Source organism: Rattus norvegicus, chromosome 14 (assembly GCF_021556685.1).
Source record: "Rattus norvegicus strain SHRSP/BbbUtx chromosome 14, alternate assembly SHRSP_T2T, whole genome shotgun sequence".
NCBI classification, from domain to species: Eukaryota; Metazoa; Chordata; class Mammalia; order Rodentia; family Muridae; genus Rattus; species Rattus norvegicus.
In genome coordinates, this window is record NC_141547.1 from 1,457,365 (window position 1) to 1,476,710 (window position 19,346).

A 19,346-nucleotide genomic window follows, 5' to 3' on the forward strand; every position below is an offset into this window, starting at 1 on the left:
CACAGAGAACCAAGAGCTCTTACCCTGCCACCTCAGGACAACCCACTGCACTCTCCTCTGGTGTGCATGCTCTGCTCTCCTCTGCTCTGCTCTGCTCTGCTCTCCTCTGCTCTGCTCTGCTCTCCTCTGCTCTCCTCTGCTCTGCTCTGCTCTGCTCTGCTCTGCTCTGCTGTCCTCTGCTCTGCTCTGCTCTCCTCTGCTCTGCTCTGCTCTGCTCTGCTCTGCTCTGCTCTGCTCTGCTCTGCTCTGCTCTGCTCTGCTCTCCTCTCCTCTCCTCTCCTCTCCTCTCCTCTCCTCTCCTCTGGTGTACATGTTCTGCTTTGCTTTGCTTTGCTAAGTAAACTTCTGCTTAAACTGTATGTCTCTAGACTGAATTTCCTCTGAGAACAAATGGCAAAGAAAAATATTTATGCCTGGCATGGTGCTGTGTGTCTTTAATCTCAGGAGGCAGAGTCAGGTAGATCTGAGGTCAACCTGATCTACAGAATAGGTTCCATTATAGCCAGGGCTAAACAGAAAAACCCTGTCTTGAAAAGAAAAGTCTGAAAAAAAAAATAAAAAGATAAGAATAAATAATTAAAACCAGGCAGAAATTACTGGGAATAGAGTTGCTGGCCTCTAAACCCATAATTTGGATGGCAGAAGCAGGCAGATCTCTGAGTTAAAGTCCACCCTGGTACACAAAGAGTTCCAGAACACCCAGGGCTGTTACACAGAGAAATCATCTTGGAAAAAGAAGGCAGGAGATTACTGAAATGGAGACAAGGAATCAATGGGACAAAGAATCGGTACTTTGAAAAGAGAAAAATGAAGGCTGGGAAGACAGCTCAGAAATTAAAGCCTCTGCTACTCTAGTATGGGGACTTAAGCTCCAATCCCAGCACCCATGTCAGGTGGCTCACAGCTATCTGTAACTCCAGCTCTAGATATCCAATGCCCTCTTCCAACCTCCAAAGACAATGTACTCACTAGCACAACACCTCACACCCAAAACAGACACATATACACATAATTTAAAATAAAATCTTTTCAAAAGTTATTTTATAAAATATAACACAAAATGTTAGTGGTCAAGCATTTTATCAGAGTATAATTAGTATGTTATAATTGATAGCATGAGGTCCTAGGAATTACTCTAGTAACTTTATCTCTCTATCAAAATACTGAATGTATCCACCTTAAGGAAAGTGTGCTATAATTATACAATTAGACAAAAGAATATTAATTGTTCTTCCCACCTTAAGTCTGAGATGGTAAAAATGGATTAATATTACCTTCTGAAAGTTGACCAAATTATTAGTTATGAAAAAAATTATTATATAGAGCACCAGAGTCAGAAGACCCAGTTAACACATTTAACCTAATTTAACTTTTTAATTCATTCATCATCATTATTAGTGTGTATGGGGTAGGAAGGGACAGAGACTGACAGAGACTGGGGACAGCATGTACCGCAGCACATATGTAAGTGTTGAAGGACAGCTACATGGAACTGGTTCTCTCCTTCTTCTTTTATGGGTGCCAGCAATCAAACTCGGATGGCGGATTTGTGCAGGAAGAGTCTTTATCTGTTAAGACACCTCACCAGTCCCTAATCTACCCTCTTTACTATGGAAAAATAATAATGGCTGTTCTTTGAGCCTGTTTCATCTTTTATTAAAAAAAATTTTTTTCATGAGTAATTTTCTTCCTATTTAAGCATCTTTAATAACTAGCTAATGTAATTACACTCCAAAAACATTTTGTCTGTATTGATCTGCATTATTCTACATTTACAAATGTGTTAGAATTAAGATGTCTTATATTAAAATTAGTTTTATACCTAGAAAATTTCAGTCACAAATCTTAAGCCTTCTAAATTACTAAAATGTCCATATTTACAATTTAAAAAAATGTGTTTTTCTACCAAATTCCTTCTATGAAACCACAATTACTCTTATACCTAAACCACACAAAGACCCAACAAAGAAAGAGAACTTCAGACCAATTTTCCTTATGAATATCGATGCAAAAATAAAATTCTGGCAAACCGAATCCAAGAGCACATCAAAACAATCATCCACCATGACCAAGTAGGTTTCATCCCAGGCATGCAGGGATGGTTTAATATACGGAAAACCATCAACGTGATCCATTATATAAACAAACTGAAAGAACAAAACCACATGATCATTTCATTAGATGCTGAGAAAGCATTTGACAAAATTCAACACCCCTTCATGATAAAAGTCCTGGAAAGAATAGGAATTCAAGGCCCATACCTAAACATAGTAAAAGCCATATACAGCAAACCAGTTGCTAATATTAAACTAAATGGAGAGAAACTTGAAGCAATCCCACTAAAATCAGGGACTAGACAAGGCTGCCCACTCTCTCCCTACTTATTCAATATACTTCTTGAAGTTCTAGCCAGAGCAATCAGACAACAAAAGGAGGTCAAGGGGATACAGATCGGAAAAGAAGAAGTCAAAATATCACTATTTGCAGATGATATGATAGTATATTTAAGTGATCCCAAAAGTTCCACCAGAGAACTACTAAAGCTCATAAACAACTTCAGCCAAGTGGCTGGGTATAAAATTAACTCAAATAAGTCAGTAGCCTTCTTCTACACAAAAGAGAAACAAGCCGAGAAAGAAATTAGGGAAATGACACCCTTCATAATAGACCCAAATAATATAAAGTACCTCGGTGTGACTTTAACCAAGAAAGTAAAAGATCTGTTCAATAAGAACTTGAAGACTCTGAAGAAAGAAATTGAAGAAGACCTCAGAAGATGGAAAGATCTCCCATGCTCATGGATTGGCAGGATTAATATAGTAAAAATGGCCATTCTACCAAAAGCGATCTACAGATTCAATGCAATCCCCATCAAAATACCAATCCATTTCTTCAAAGAGTTAGACAGAACAATTTGCAAATTCATCTGGAATAACAAAAAACCCAGGATAGCTAAAACTATCCTCAACAATAAAAGGACTTCAGGGGGAATCACTATCCCTGAACTCAAGCAGTATTACAGAGCAATAGTGATAAAAACTGCATGGTATTGGTACAGAGACAGACAGATAGACCAATGGAACAGAATTGAAGACCCAGAAATGAACCCACACACCTATGGGCACTTGATTTTTGACAAAGGAGCCAAAACCATCCAATGGAAAAAAGATAGTATTTTCAGCAAAAGGTGCTGGTTCAACTGGAGGTCAACATGTAGAAGAATGCAGATCTATCCATGCTTATCACCCTGTACAAAGCTTAAGTCCAAGTGGATCAAGGACCTCCACATCAAACCAGATACACTCAAACTAATAGAAGAAAAACTAGGGCAGCATCTCGAACACATGGGCACTGGAAAAAATTTCCTGAACAAAACACCAATGGCTTATGCTCTAAGATCAAGAATCGACAAATGGGATCTCATAAAACTGCAAAGCTTCTGTAAGGCAAAGGACACTGTGGTTAGGACAAAAAGGCAACCAACAGATTAGGAAAAGATCTTTACCAATCCTACAACAGATAGAGGTCTTATATCCAAAATATACAAAGAACTCAAGAAGTTAGACCGCAGGGAGACAAATAACCCTATTAAAAAATGGGGTTCAGAGCTAAACAAAGAATTCACAGCTGAGGAATGCCGAATGGCTGAGAAACACCTAAAGAAATGTTCAACATCTTTAGTCATAAGGGAAATGCAAATCAAAACAACCCTGAGATTTCACCTCACACCAGTGAGAATGGCTAAGATCAAAAACTCAGGTGACAGCAGATGCTGACGAGGATGTGGAGAAAGAGGAACACTCCTCCATTGTTGGTGGGATTGCAGACTGGTACAACCATTCTGGAAATCAGTCTGGAGGTTCCTCAGAAAATTGGACATTGAACTGCCTGAGGATCCAGCTATACCTCTCTTGGGCATATACCCAAAAGATGCCCCAACATATAAAAAAGACACGTGCTCCACTATGTTCATAGCAGCCTTATTTATAATAGCCAGAAGCTGGAAAGAACCCAGATGCCCTTCAACAGAGGAATGGATACAGAAAATGTGGTACATCTACACAATGGAATATTACTCAGCTATCAAAAACAACGAGTTTATGAAATTCGTAGGCAAATGGTTGGAACTGGAAAATATCATCCTGAGTGAGGTAACCCAATCACAGAAAAACACACATGGTATGCACTCATTGATAAGTGGCTATCAGCTCAAATGCTTGAATTACCCTAGATGCCTAGAACACATGAAACTCAAGACGGATGATCAAAATGTGAATGCTTCACTCCTTCTTTAAAAGGGGAATAAGAATACCCTTGGCAGGGAATAGAGAGGCAAAGATTAAAACAGACACAGAAGGAACACCCATTCAGAGCCTGCCCCACATGTGGCCCATACATATACAGCCATCCAATTAGACAAGATGGATGAAGCAAAGAAGTGCAGACCAACAGGAGACGGATGTAGATCTCTCCTGAGAGACACAGCCAGAATACAACAAATACAGAGGCGAATGCCAGCAGCAAACCACTGAACTGAGAATAGGACCCCCGTTGAAGGAATCAGAGAAAGAACTGGAAGAGCTTGAAAGGGCTCGAGACCCCTTAAGAACAACAATGCCAAGCAACCAGAGCTTCCAGGGACTACCTAAAGACTATACATGGACTGACCCTGGACTCTGACCTCATAGGAAGCAATGAATATCCTAGTAAGAGCACCAGTGGAAGGGGAAGCCCTGGGTCCTGCTAAGACTGAACCCCCAGTGAACTAGATTGTTTCGTGGAGGGCAGCAATGTGGGGAGGATGGGGAGGGGAACACCTATAAAGAAGGGGAGGGGGAGGGATTAGGGGGATGTTTGCCTGGAAACCAAGAAAGGGAATAACACTCGAAATGTAAATAAGAAATACTCAAGTTAATAAAAAAAAAATGTGTTTTTAAATGTTTCCTTTTGCCACATTTGCATATCAAAAATATTTTCCATAATAAAGTACCTGAATTTCTCTTTCAAAATTTCAAGTTCACTTTTATACAGATTACACTTTTCTTGAAGTCTTTTATTTTCCTTTTCACAGTTACAAAGATTTCTCTCTAATATTTCTTCTTCAACTTGAACCTAAAACAAAAAATTGTTTTAAGTGAATATACTACTTCACTTCATACATTTTACCTTGTTTCAAGCTAAAACTATGAGTAGTGATTTTGGAAAGAAACAGGAATAGGCTAAGTATTTCTTATATCTAAGTCCCTGGTACTATAGTGAAAGGAAACAACTTAACACAAAAGACAGGAAGGAAGATGTTACTACCTACTCAGAAATGCTTAATGGCCAGTAACAGATTGGCAAGAAAGATGGCAAAATGCTCAGGCTAATAAATATGAACAAGGCAAACAATTCAGATAGGGATTGCACATCAAAGTAATTCAATGCCTGTGTTTCGGAAGTGTTATTTTTGAAAATTTAAAACACTCCCAATGAAACAGCAATCCAAGTGGCAAACAAGGTAGATCAGTGGGTATGGCACTTTCTGTGTAATAATGCAAGCCTGACAACCTAAGTTCCTCCCCTGGAACCCATTTGCATTGGTTTAAATGAGACTAGCTCCCATAGACTCCTGTTTGAACAATGGAACTTTTGGGAAGGATTAAGTCCTTATTGAAATGTGGCCTTATTGAAAAAGGTGTGTCACTGGAAGTGGGTTTGGAGTTTCAAAAGACTGCCATTATTTCCAATGTGTTCTCTGCTTCCTGCTTGCAGATCCAAATGTGAGCTCTCAGCTGTTTGTCACCATGCCTTTGCTCTGCCATCATGGACTCTTAACCATCTGCAATCATCAACCCCAAACTAAAAGCTTTCTTCTATAAATTGCCTTTGGTGATGGTGTTTTGTCATAGTGCCTGAAAAGACACTTGTGACAGTTTGACGCTTGGCCCAAGGAGTGGCACTATTAAGATGTTTGGCCTTTGTTGGAGTAGGTGTGGCCTTGTTGGAGTGGGTGTGTCACTGTGGGTGTGGGCTTAAAAACCCTCATCCTAGCTCCCTGGAAGCATCTTCTCCTAGCAGCCCTCAGATGAAGATATAGAACTCTCAGTTCCTCCTGCACCATGCCTGCCTGGATGCTGCCTTTTTCTCGTCTTGATGATAATGGACTGAACCTCTGAACCTGTAAGTCAGCCCCAATTAAAGGTCCTTATAAGAGTTACCTTGGTCATGGTGTCTGTTCGCAGCAGTAAAAGCCTAACTAAGACACCATATGAAGGTGGAAAGAAAAAAAACAACTCTCCTCTGATTGTCTTGTGTGCACTGTTATGCACACACACTAACACACATATGCACACACAAATAATGATAATAATAAATTACAGTATGCTCAGGTTGGAGCAAGAGTGGAGGACTGAATGAACCTATTCCATTTCCTATGTTATCCTTTGTTATGTCAATCCAACTCCATGGTTGTACTTAGCAAAATTAAAAACTACTAACACTAAGTAAATTTTTAAAAATCTATTACATTATCTTTTTTCCTTGAAGACATTCTTCCAAAAAGTATTTTTCCTCTAATATCACCTTGCTGAAAGAAAGTCCCTTCTAAGACATACATTCCCAGGAGAACCTTCACAAAGGCTTTCAAAAATAGTTTTCTGATTATTTCATGTGTAAATTTACAGTATCTAGAAAAAATTAATACTTTATATGGTTTAATGGCATTTACCGGCCAGCAAGTTATCTTGGTGAAAAGGGCAATTACAGTGTGACCTGATGACCTGATTTTTCTCTTAGAACTCACATGGTACAAAGAAAAAATCCAAGTCTCATAAACTGTCCTCTAATCTCCACATGGGCATTATGGACGGTGCACACACACATGCACAGGCACACACACACACGCACAGGCACACACACACACGCACACACACACACACACACACACATGCACACACACACACACACACACACACACACACACACACACACACAGGGACAGAGACAGACAGAGGCAAAGAAAGAGGAAGAAAGAAAGTGGAGAGAGAATGAAAACATATTTACAACTTTACTACAAAGGAATGGCAAGTGCAATCTTTCTCCTTAGAACCCACTGACTGACAACTTGTTGAACTCTTCCTCATACAGCAGGAGGCTGGACTTACAGCAGTCTAGCCAGTTGTTCATTTGTATTATGCTCTTGCCCTTTGTATGTTCCCACTGAAAACTGTGGCTTTGACTACTTTCCCTCTCATCTCAATCTCATATGAGAAGTGCTCACCCTGTAACTCCAAAGTCCTTCCCATCTCAGTAGACCGAAAACACACAATATAAAATACCTCAACTTTCCTATGGAAAGCACTTTTCAAACATTTTCATCTGTATGTATGTTTCCATTAAAGGGAAAAGTCTGTACTTGGTTAGAATGAGGCTCTTGGGCAGGTATGGGTGACCAGCTCAGAAAGGAGAATCATCAACTCCAGGCAGTGATGGGGGTGTCACAAACTAAACAAGCATATTCTCTACAATTACAACATCTTGAATAGCCCAACTAGTGCCAAGTTCCTCTCTCTTATCCCTGCTCCCTACTGCCTATTTCCTCTGCACTTGATATACAGAACAGTGGCTACGTTTTCTGAAATTTCCTTTCTCCCACTGCAGCTGTCTCATGCTTCACTACTCTTGACAAATCTGAAACATCTGACACTGGCAACCTTCTTAAGGATCTTTTTAAAACTAGCACATACTAATAATACAAAATAACCTGCAACATTATAATAATTTTATATATTTATATATTGTAGATAACTGTTCCCTAACTGATCATTTGCCAGTATATTCAGAAGTTGTTCTATTTATGATCGTCCACAGTTGTACCTTTCATCTTCCTCTCACTCTGTACAATTTGTTAATGTCCAAGATTTCCACCATTAAATACAACCAATAATTTCCTGCTTCTGCTTTTCCTTTTTTTTTTCCCCCAGAGCTGAGGACCAAACCCAGGGCCTTGTGCTTGCTAGGCAAGCGCTCTACCACTGAGCTAAATCCCCAACTCATGCTTCTGCTTTTCTAATTCCAACTTCTACTCACCTACTCCTTCTTTCTCTGTATTTTTTTCTTGTACTTACTCTTCCTTCAATAAAAGTTTCTTCTGATAATAAAAGTATTGGTAAAGATCTTCCTTAACTAATATTTTAGAACCTTTTATATTGTTAGACATAATGTTCCAAGTAGCTATAATCCCAGCTTCTTCAGAGGCTGAGGCAGAAGCACTCTGAATAACTTCATGAAAGGTTATCTCAAAACATACACAGGGCTGGAGAAAAATCCAGTTATTAAGAACAGGCACTGCTATTGAGGGGACCCAAGTTTAGTTCCCAGCTGCCTGTACCTTGAGTACAAGGGGATCCAAGACTTTCTTCTGGCCTCCATGGGCACCTATACTCATGTGCATATAGCCACCCACCTCCCAAATATATATGTAATTTTTTAAAAATTAATGATTTTTTTTTAAAAAGCACAAAATAAAAATCAACTTGAAATAAAAGTTTGGGGGTTTTGTTTGTCTTGTTTTTTCAAATCAGAGGGGTTTTTTTGTGTAGCCTTGGCTGCCCTAGAACTAGCTTTGTACACCAGGCTGGCTTTGAACTCACAGAGATCTGCCTGCCTATACCTCCCAAGTGCTGGGATTTTGGAGTGCACCACCACCTCCCAATTGAAATAAAAATTTTATTTTATTGTGAATAAAATCTTAAAATTATTATTCCAGAGGTAAAAACATTCTATGTATTATCTACTTTTAACGATGGACAGTAATCCAAGACACTGAATCTGAACAAACACTTCTCTCACCTTTTCCAGTTTTTCAGCCACTTTTTCTTTGTACAGCTGGAAAGCTTTACTCAGCTCTTCTGCATTATATAGTGCTTCATTCCTTTGTCGTTCAGCTCTACCGTTTAAAAAGAAATAATAAAAGGAATTCTCTGCATTGAGAAGTGACTCTTTAAGCAAATATATGTCTACGTGGGTACGCGCATGGGTGTGTGTCGCGTATGTGGTACACATGCTTTTATGTATGGGTGCATGGCTATCCATCCATGTGTTCGGACATGCATCTAGAGGCTAAGGGTCACATCAACTCTCTACCTCAACTGTTCTCCACTTTCTTCTTGGGAGCAGGGTCTATCTGAACCAGGGCTCGTTGTTTTGGCTAGACTGGCTAGCCAATGAGTTCTGAGCCTCCATGGTGCCATCTCCCTAGTGCTGAGATTACAGGTCGTATATGCAAGCGTGCCTAGTGGGTGCCAGAAATCCAAACTCAGGTCCCCACATTTATGCAGCAGATTTTACCAACTGTGTCATCTTTCCTAGCATATAGTAGATTTTCCTTTAATCCAAAACAGAGAGTAACAGGCTTTACTATGAAATGATGGGTTGGTTTTACTACAATAACTTTCTCACTCTAGCAACATAAACAAAATGTAACATAAATACTTATCAACTTTGAAACATACACAAATTCCTATGTATAGGCAATTCAATCCCCTAATCTGGAAAACAGAGGAGAGAAGCATTCTTACACTGAACAACACATTTCTAAAGATTATGCCTTATAAAATCAGATACCCACCCATCACAAAAATTTTAACCAAGAATTGTTCCTATCTAAAGGAAATGCAGGGACAAAAATATGGAGCAGAGACTGAAGGCCATCCAGAGACCACCCCACCTAAGGATTCATCCCATCTGCAGACACCAAACCCGATACTATTGCTGATGCCAAAAAGCACTTGCTGACAAGAGCCTGGTATAGATATTCTGCCAGCACCTGACCAATACAGATATAGATTCTAACAGCCAACCATCAGACTGAGCACAAGGACCCCAGTGGAAGAGTTAGGTGAAGAACTAAAGGAGCTGAAGAGGATTGCAGCGCCATAAGAAGAACAAAATCAACTAACGGGACCCCCTCAGAGGTTAACCAAGAACTAAACCAACAACCAAAGAGTACACATGGAGGGACCCACGGTTCCAACTACATATGTAGCAGAGGATGGCCTTATCTGGTATCAATGAGAGGAAAGGCCCTTGGTTCTGCAGAGGCTCAATACCCCAGTAAGAGGATGCTAGAGCAGTGAGGCAGTGGTTGGGCGGGGAGCACCCTCATACAGGTAAAAGGGAGGGGAAATGGGTTGGTGGATTTGTGTAAGGGAAACTGGGAAGGGGGACAACATTTGAAATGTAAATAAAATAACCAATTAAAAAAGTAATGAAAAAGTAAACACAAAAAAGGATATTAAGTTATTCTACTGTCAAATGTCTAAAATAGTGACACTTCAAACTTTTCTTTAGAGCAAGGCAAAATGACTAAGCAAACACATTACCATGTCTGTAATATCAGCATTCAAGAAACTAAGGCACACACCTGAAGGTGGATCTCTGAGTTCAAGGCCAGCCTGGTCTATAGAATTAGTTCCAGGACAACCAGGGCTACACAGGGAAACCCTGGGAACTGGGCTGCCCCATGAACACCAGGCCAGCCAAGATCACATGGCAACATCCTATCCAAAAAATAAATTATAGCTTTAAAAGAGATATGGTTCAGCGGTACAGCAGCTGTATAGCATGCACACGGCCAGTTCTACAGATAAGTAAATCTCACAATACCACAATCCTACAATCCCACATACCTTTTTCCTTGTTTACTCTGTTCAAGTAAGTCCACTTTCAATTTTATACATTCTTCTTTGGCTTCTTGTAAACTGTGTTCCTTTTCAATCACCATTTTCTGACTCTGCTCTAATTTATCTTCTGCTTCTCTATAAGTAGAGAATAAGCTTTAAGAACTGGTAAAATGATTACTGGAGAAATATAAGAATAATGTGACATAGTTACTTTAAGAATAAATGAATCAGTGAGTTAAAAAGACAAACACATGAGAGAGGAAGGCATACTCTTAACTCATCAACAGAAGACCGCATGGCGTAAATACTTCCATCAAGCGGGAAACCCATCTCCAGTAAAAGCTCACATGACATTCTACAGTCAGTTACATTCACAGCGTTCGTGAGTGTTTGTAAGGCACGGGTAGTAGGATCAGGAATTCAAAGTAACTCAGCTACAGTTTCTACAAACAAATATATTTCATACAAACTAGAAGTACTACTATATACCTCAGATACAAAGCAAATGTAATTATTATCCCTTCTACAACCAAAAGTATCTTTGTTCTACCCATAAAAAACACAAAAATGAAGTACAAACTCTAAGAAAGAAAATTTTTGTTATTTGTTGATAATTATCATTTAGTTACCTAGAATACTGAGGACAATCAAAATAAAAAGTTATTAGAATAGCAGGGGCTGGAAGATGCTTGAGTGGTTAAGAGCACTTGCTTTTCCAGGAGATTAAGTTTCAATTCCTAGCACCCTTATGGCAGCTCACAAACATCCTTAACTCCGGGTCCAAGGGGTCTGACAGCCTCTTCCAGCCCCATGAGCAGCAGGCATGCACAGGTGCACAGAGCCCCCACGAGCAGACAAAATGCCTGTGCACATAAAGAGTGAACGTGAGTACAGAATGGTCCAGGAACACCTCTAACACCCAGGAGGCAGATCTTTGTGAATCAGACGCAAGCCTAGATACACAGTGAAACAATAATAACTAATACACACAAAGAAGAGTCAGCAAGATTGCTAAGAGGTGAAGGCTACTGACATTAATGACTTGAACTCAATCCCTAGAACCCACATAGTATGAGCAGTTACTCCAGCAGGTCGCCCTGACCTTCACATGTGTGCCTGGCATGTTTACATCACCACCCCCCAATGAAAAAAAAATGTAATAGAAACAAATCCAAATATAAATATCTATTATATGTGATATAAATATCAAGCCAGATACAATGATGTGTGCCTTTAGTCCAACCACTTGGGACACTGAGGCATAATGATGACTCAAGGCTAGCCTGAACAATACAGCAAGGCCTCATCTCTTAAACTCATAGAGGTTAGGTTAACTAGTAAGAGCAAACAGGAAAGATCTTTCAAGAACTGGGTGATAAAACAAAGGATTATAAAAGAGAAAGGTGGAAAAATGAGACAGGAGGAAGAATTAAATCATGTGGGAGATGGGAAGACAAGGTAGAGAATATTGGGAAAGAAAACTAACACTAGAGGCCTTATGATAAAGTCATATGAAAACCTCATATCCATATATATAGTTAAATATAGTTATACAGTTATATAGCTATATACATTTATATATTGAGTTATATCCATATAGTTTTATCTTTACAAAAGTTCAAATGGAGTTATTCCATAATGGAGGAAGGGACAGTTCCCCAAAAAGATACCACACAATACCAAAAGAGAGAGAGAGAGAGAGAGAGAGAGAGAGAGAGAGAGAGAGAGAGAAAGAAAGGAAGAAAGAAAGAAAGGAAGAAAGGAAGGAAAGAAGGAAGGAAGAAAAAAGAAAAAAAAATCAGCCTACCATGCCAGCAACAGATTACATCTTTTTGAGCCCTGGCCAATTTGAATCCCAAATTTAGAGGCTATTGCCATTGTTCAGTTACCCTCCAGAATTTGATGCTGAAGACACTACATACTTGAGTAATAGGACATGAAGAAATTTAGATAGTTCTCAACTGGAAACGTATCCCTGACTAGCTTCCACAGTGCAAAAAGGTTTTATGCCTGCAGATTTAAAGTAGAAATGATTGATTGATTGCTTTTTATACAAAAGTTTAGATTTGTGATTAAGATTTTTATAAGATTACTCTTTAAGATAAATAATAAAATAATTGATCTTTTCTTTGTAATGACAAATTACAGCCTATTAGTAAGAGAAACTGGCTGAGAAAATTACCTTGCTTGGTTACATTTTGTTAATCTGTAACAACTTGCTTAGTTATGAATGTATTGAATTCTTGGGAATAATTTGTTGGTTTTACCTGTACTATGTAATGTTTATTCATGTGAGGGTATTGGGGAATATTTTTCTATATACACTCATTGTAATTGAGAATTGTAATGAAAAATAGAATGCAATCACATTGTGATCTTTATACTGCTTGACAGATTTTGCTGGGATATAAAAACTTGGGAGAAAAACTAAATTTGTTGGAGCTTGCTTGTTGTAGCTTTGCTCCATCCACCCAATCTGTGAATATGTGTGTGTGTGTGTGTGTGTCTGTGTCTGTGTCTGTGTGTCTGTGTCTGTGTGTATATGTATGTGTGAAGAAGATGGAGAAAGCTGAAGCTTGCTTGATCCACCTAGTGTGTGTGCACATGCATGTGTGTGATTCTTCTCATTGGTCACAGGGAGTACTTTGCCAGCCCCAGAGAATCAAACATTGTTCCCTCAGAGAAAAGTATGCTGAATAATTAATCCCCAACTCTCTGCCCTGCCTCAGCTTACCCTGGTCTGCCAAAGCCTTGTTCAGTTACACTCATCAGTGCATCACAACATCATCAAAGAAGGTTCTTACAGTAGATGGCAATTAACATAAGACCCACAACCAACTGGTCAATGTGTAAAGAATAAGAGGTTATAGAGTGTTCAGCCTTAAGTTGGAAAGGAAACCAGGGTTCAGATCTTCATGGAAGAGAGAAGAGAAGGATTTTAAGAGCCAGAGAGTAGTGTGTGACTTTAGGGAAAACAGTGTTTTCCAGAAATTCCAGAATGGAGGAAGAAGGTAGGTACTAAGCCCAACCCCTAACTGAGGAGCTACTGGCATTTGATACCTGCTGAAAGAATGAGATTTATTTTTCTTTAACAGTGCTATACCTGGCTTTTCTCCATTACTCTAAACTATACTCCAGGACAGGTCCAAGAAATAAAAGTTGGCCAACACAAAAGATTCAAAGAGTGGGTGGGGAGAGAGTGAGCAAGTGAGTGAACGAACTCACACACACACACACTCACACACTCACACACACTCACACACTCTCACACACACACTCACACACACTCACATACACATTCACACATACTAACACACTCACACACTCACACACATACACTCACACACACACACTCACATACACATTCACACATACTCACACACACGCATATTCACTCAAACTCTCACACACACACTCACACTCACACACACTCACACACACTCACACACACACGCATATTCACTCACACACTCTCACACACTCACACACACTCACACACTCTCACACTCACACACAAAGTTGGACGCATGAGAAGATAAGGGTGAATAAGAGAAGAGTTGGAAGAGGGGAATGAATATGATCAAAATACATTATATGAAATTCTCAAAATATTGATAAAAACACTGATCAGAAAAAAATTCACAGAACACAGAATACATTTAAGCTAATGTATGTATTACAAAGAAAACTCTAAAACTGATAAACTTAAAAGAAATTTTAACATACATCAAATTCACCTGTGGTACTTATTAAAATTTAGCTGGGTGTGGTAGTGTACAAGTCTTTCATTTCAGAACTCTGGAGAAAAAGGTAGGTGAATCTCTAAGTTCAAAGCCAGCCTGATTTACAGAGGGAGTTCCAGGACTGCCAGAACTACACAGAAAAACTTTGTATCAAAAAACAAAAAAATAGGGGGCTGGAGAGATGGCTCAGCGGTTAAGAGCACTGACTGCTCTTCCAGAGGTCCTGAGTTCAATTTCCAGCAACCACATGGTGGCTCACAGCCATCTGTAATGAGAGCTGATGCCCTCTTCTGGTGTGTCTGAAGACAGCTACTGTGTACTCATATATAATAAATAAATAAATCTTTAAAAAAAAAAAGACTAATTGGATACATTTAAAAAAATATATATATAATGTATGTATTATAAAATTTATACACACACACAAATATGAGATAGGGCTCAATAATCCACATTTCTTCTAAATTCCCAGATAATGCTAATACTGCAAGTCCCAGAACAGTAATGAAAATAACTCAAATGTAACATGATGTTCAGTACACGTTATATTTAAAATAGAAGATAAAAGTGAATGATAAAAATACCCTTTTTCTTATACTTAAACTCCACTGAAGCAATGGGTGCATATTGCATTATAGGGCAAAAATGAACCAAGTCCTATTAAATGAAAGAGTGCAAATAAGCATCTCACCTGAAAATGACCCATGTTTACTCCCTGTCACTGCATATAACTACAGCTAGAGATGCTATACCTGACTGAAAAAACTTAACAATGTGATAAGACCTAATTAGGTCACCAAAAACTTCCTGCAATAGGGATAAGAGACAATTTTTAATAACAAACAGAAATACAAAATAAGGGGCTGGGGATTTAGCTCAGTGGTAGAATGCTTACCTAGGAAGCGCAAGGCCCTGGGTTCGGTCCCCAGCTCCGAAAAAAAGAACCAAAAAAAAAAAAAAAATACAAAATAAAAACTTTCAGCTATACAGTGCAATTACCTCAAAACTTTATCTTGAGCTGAAACTTCTGCTTCCAAATTTATAATCTGTTCTTCTAAGATTGGAATGTTGGCTGCCTGCTCTTGTGTAGACTCAAGCATAGCAATCTAAAATATAAAGACAATTTTTATGGCACCATGTTTCAACAAATAAGTCAATCTATTTGAATATTAGTCTTTCCTTATCAGATCAGAAGTTTCATTAGGACTCCTCAGTCACTGGCTAAAATATTAGTTGATCAGCTCATATTTGTACACACCGTGATCAGAAGACAGGCTCAGCATAACTTGCCACTATCCTCAAATATCTCAGTATACTTGGGGAAGCTACATACAATAATTCCTAACATCGCCTAGGAAGATGAATTTCATGTAAGTTAGATTGTGTGTATGTGTTGTTAGAATATATACGTTATATGACCAAAATGAAAACTTAGGTAAAAATATATATATTAAATTTTTATGACTTAAAAACTAATTTCAGAAAGCATGCTTAATAGAAAAAAATCTAGATAATTAAGAAAAGCATAGGGCTGGAGAGATGGCTCAGAGGTTAAGAGCACTGACTGCTCTTCCAGAGGTCCTGAGTTCAATTCCCAGCAACATGGTGGCTCACAACCATCTGTAATGAGGTCTGATGCCCTCTTCTGGCCTGTAGGTGCACATGCAGGCAGAAAAGCTGCATGATGTATACATAATAAATAAATAGATATTTAAAAAAAGAAAGAAAGAAAGAAAAGCATAATAACCCTACAGCCAGGAAGATATAGTAAAACTACCGAAACAGGGAAAGAATCCACAAGTTAGAAATGTTAGAATGGCAACTCATTAGCAGGTCTGACAAACACTCAGGAGTTGCGGCTGGGCACCAGAAATAAAAAACATTTTCAATGTACACACCCTCTTTCTCTACACACACACATTACAAACATTCTCTCCCTGCCTCCCCACATATACTACACTCTCTATATATGACACACACACACTAATAGACACACACAGAGAGAGAGGGAAACAGGAATAGATTTTACAGAAAGAAAAACTGAGGGGCTGGGCATGATGGCATATTCCTATATCCCAGAACTTGAGATGGCAGGAGATCAGGAGTTCAAGGCCATCCTCAGCTACATGATGAGTTCAAGACTAGTACAAACTACACAAAATCTCAAAAACATAAACAACGAACAAAAAAAAAAAAAAAAATGGGGCTGGGGATTTAGCTCAGTGGTAGAGTGCTTACCTAGGAAGCGCAAGGCCCTGGGTTCGGTCCCCAGCTCCGAAAAAAAGAACCAAAAAAAAAAAAAAAAAACGAGGGCAAAAGACTTGACTCAGTTTGCAGAGCTCTTGCCTAGCATGCAAGAGACGGAGTTCTATCCTGAACATCCATCCATTAACTGGGTATAACAGCTGCCTGTCATTCTAGCCCTCAGGACGAAAGGGAGGAGGCTCAGACGTTCACGGCCATTTAATGATAGCCTGGAATAAATAAGATCCTGCCTCAAAAGCAAAATCTGAGGAAGGAAGAGAAGGGATGGGAGGGCAAGGGGAAGGGGAGGGGAAGGGGAAGGGGAGGGAAGGGAAGGGGAGGGAAGGGAAGGAAGACAGGCAGGCAGGCAGGGATGGGGAGGGAGAAACTGAGACAGTAAATGTGTACAGCTCCACCATGAGTTTGGGTGGCTGTTTTGGACTTTTAAGACTGGCCACGGCAGGTATGGAACTTCTTAAATAGACTGACTACCTTCAAACTCAAGGTTGGTCTTCATGCCTCAGTGCTAGGGTTATAAGTGTGATCTGTCATGACCAGATATACAGGGGGCCTTGAAATTGACACATAACGGAGAATGACCTTGAATATCGGACTTCCTTCCCCTCAACTCCCACATAGTAGCTATCATAAATGAGTGTCATTTACCCTCCTCAGTCTTTCATGTAAATCAAGCAACTATGCATGTTAGTTCTTATATTTACCTTTTTTCTTTAAATAAAAGTGTAGGTGTATGAGTGTTTTGCCTGCATGTATATGTCTGTGCACATGTGTACAGTGCCCAAAAGAGGGCATTAGACTTACAGACTGTTGGGAGATACATGCAAATGCTGGGAACTGAACATGGGCTCTCTACAAGAGCAACAAATGTTCTTAACCACTGAGCCATCTCTCCAGACACACGACTGTTTAAAAAAAAAAAAAAAAAAGGCCTTGCTGCAATCTGTTTTATGGATACACCAGTTTACATTACCATATCACTGTGAATAGATTTCTTGAGTTTTCCCATTTTGGGATATTCTGTTAAAAGGTGAAGTGCTATTTGTATATGCCACTACAACCAGCTAGTTATCACTATTTTATGATACCAATAATACAGTAAATATATATATATATGTATATGTGTGTATATGTATATATAAATTTTAGATAAGATTAAGTTATGATATCACATAATGAAATATACCATTAGCAAAAAGAAAGGAAGGAAGGAAGGAAGGAAGGAAGGAAGGAAGGAAGGAAGAAGGAAAAAGCCATGTAAAAGAATCTAAAAATGTCTAAGAGTACATATAAAGTAAATGCCTCAGCAGTTAAGAGCTCTGGCTGCTTTTTCAAAGGACCCAAGTTCAGTTCCTAGCCTGTAAGGCAGAAGAGATTATCAGACCCTTGAGCTGTAAATACAGATATTCGTGAGCCACTATGCAGGTACTAGAAAGAGGAGCAACTGGGGCTGGAGAGATGGCTCAGAGGTTAAGAGCAATGACTGCTCTTCCAGAGGTCCTGAGTTCAATCCCCAGCAACCACATGGTGGCTCACAACCATCTGTCATGGGATCTGATGCCCTCTTCTGGTGTGTCTGAAGATAGCAACAGTGTACTCACATACAGGAAATAATTAAATAAATAAAGCTTAAAAAAAAAAAAAAAAGAGGAGCAACTACTCTCTAACCTGTAAGCCATCTTTCTAGTCCTTCTTTTTCCATTTTAAGTTACCAACAATAAGATTTTAAAAAGTGGATTTATGCAAATGTAAGATTAATTAAGTTTCCTAAATTATTTTTATTTACTTTATATATAAAAATGATTCTATTCCTTATCAATATTCAACTAGAATATAAAACTTTATACCTACTAGACAGGTACTATAAATGTTTTCCAATTATAAATCATAAAATATTAGAAATATTCTCTTAACACATCACGAGACATACTTTTGTTTTTGAGTGTGTCAATTCAAAGTGGACAGATTCTATTTTAGTCATTAAAGAATGATTCTGTGTGACCAAATAGGCATTTTGTTGCCTAAGTTTATGAAGTTTCTCTCGGAGGTTTTTAACCTCTTGATCCATAGTAACAGATGAAAAAGGCACCTGAAAATAAAGGGAAAAAAATGTTCATTAAATTAATTGATGTGTATATACAATTAATAGAAAATAGCAGTAATTGTCATTAAAATTATTGAAAAACTCAGGACAATGAGCATTAGGAAGTATAATGTGAGACATGCCTTTCTATTCACAGTAGTACAATAAGTACAAACTGGAAAGAGTGGTCCACTTTATTAAACTAGGGTATTACTTGATAAGTCAACTCACAGTATCACTAGTGAATATAAACAGAATGGAAAACCTTGTGTTTCTATACCTTTATACTGTGTATAAAAGGGTATGGAAGGAATCCATGATCCAAGCAACAATGAGAAAACAGTCTTTAATGTATGCATATACTATTACGACGCTGTTAATTTTATAACGTAATATATAAAATATTTTAATTTTGTGAGTTATTTTCAATTTTTTAAGAAATATATATGCATAAACTATAAAGTCAAGCTAATAAAAGAAAAAGAATACAAAAACATCTTCTTGGTGGTGGACATCTTTAATCCCAACACTGGTGAGGCAGAGGCAGAAAAATCTCTTTGAGTTTCAAGCCAGCCTAGTCTACAAAGCAAGTTC

General features: G+C 38.6%; 1 protein-coding gene across 3 annotated transcripts in view; it reads right to left on the reverse strand.

The window, feature by feature from the left end:
• Nucleotides 1–19,346, reverse strand: part of Ccdc18 (coiled-coil domain containing 18) — a 102,893-nt gene that overhangs the window by 78,847 nt on the left and 4,700 nt on the right. For 2 of the 3 annotated variants that reach the window (XM_087584634.1, XM_087584635.1), the window contains 5 exons: nucleotides 18,600–18,758; nucleotides 15,407–15,513; nucleotides 10,671–10,799; nucleotides 8,833–8,929; nucleotides 4,991–5,112 (listed from right to left, as the gene is read on the reverse strand). In XM_087584634.1, coding sequence (XP_087440760.1) covers nucleotides 4,991–5,112; nucleotides 8,833–8,929; nucleotides 10,671–10,799; nucleotides 15,407–15,513; nucleotides 18,600–18,758 — 614 coding nt within the window. The remainder of the gene's footprint in view (nucleotides 1–4,990; nucleotides 5,113–8,832; nucleotides 8,930–10,670; nucleotides 10,800–15,406; nucleotides 15,514–18,599; nucleotides 18,759–19,346) is intronic. The other variant, XM_087584636.1, reaches the window with a different exon arrangement.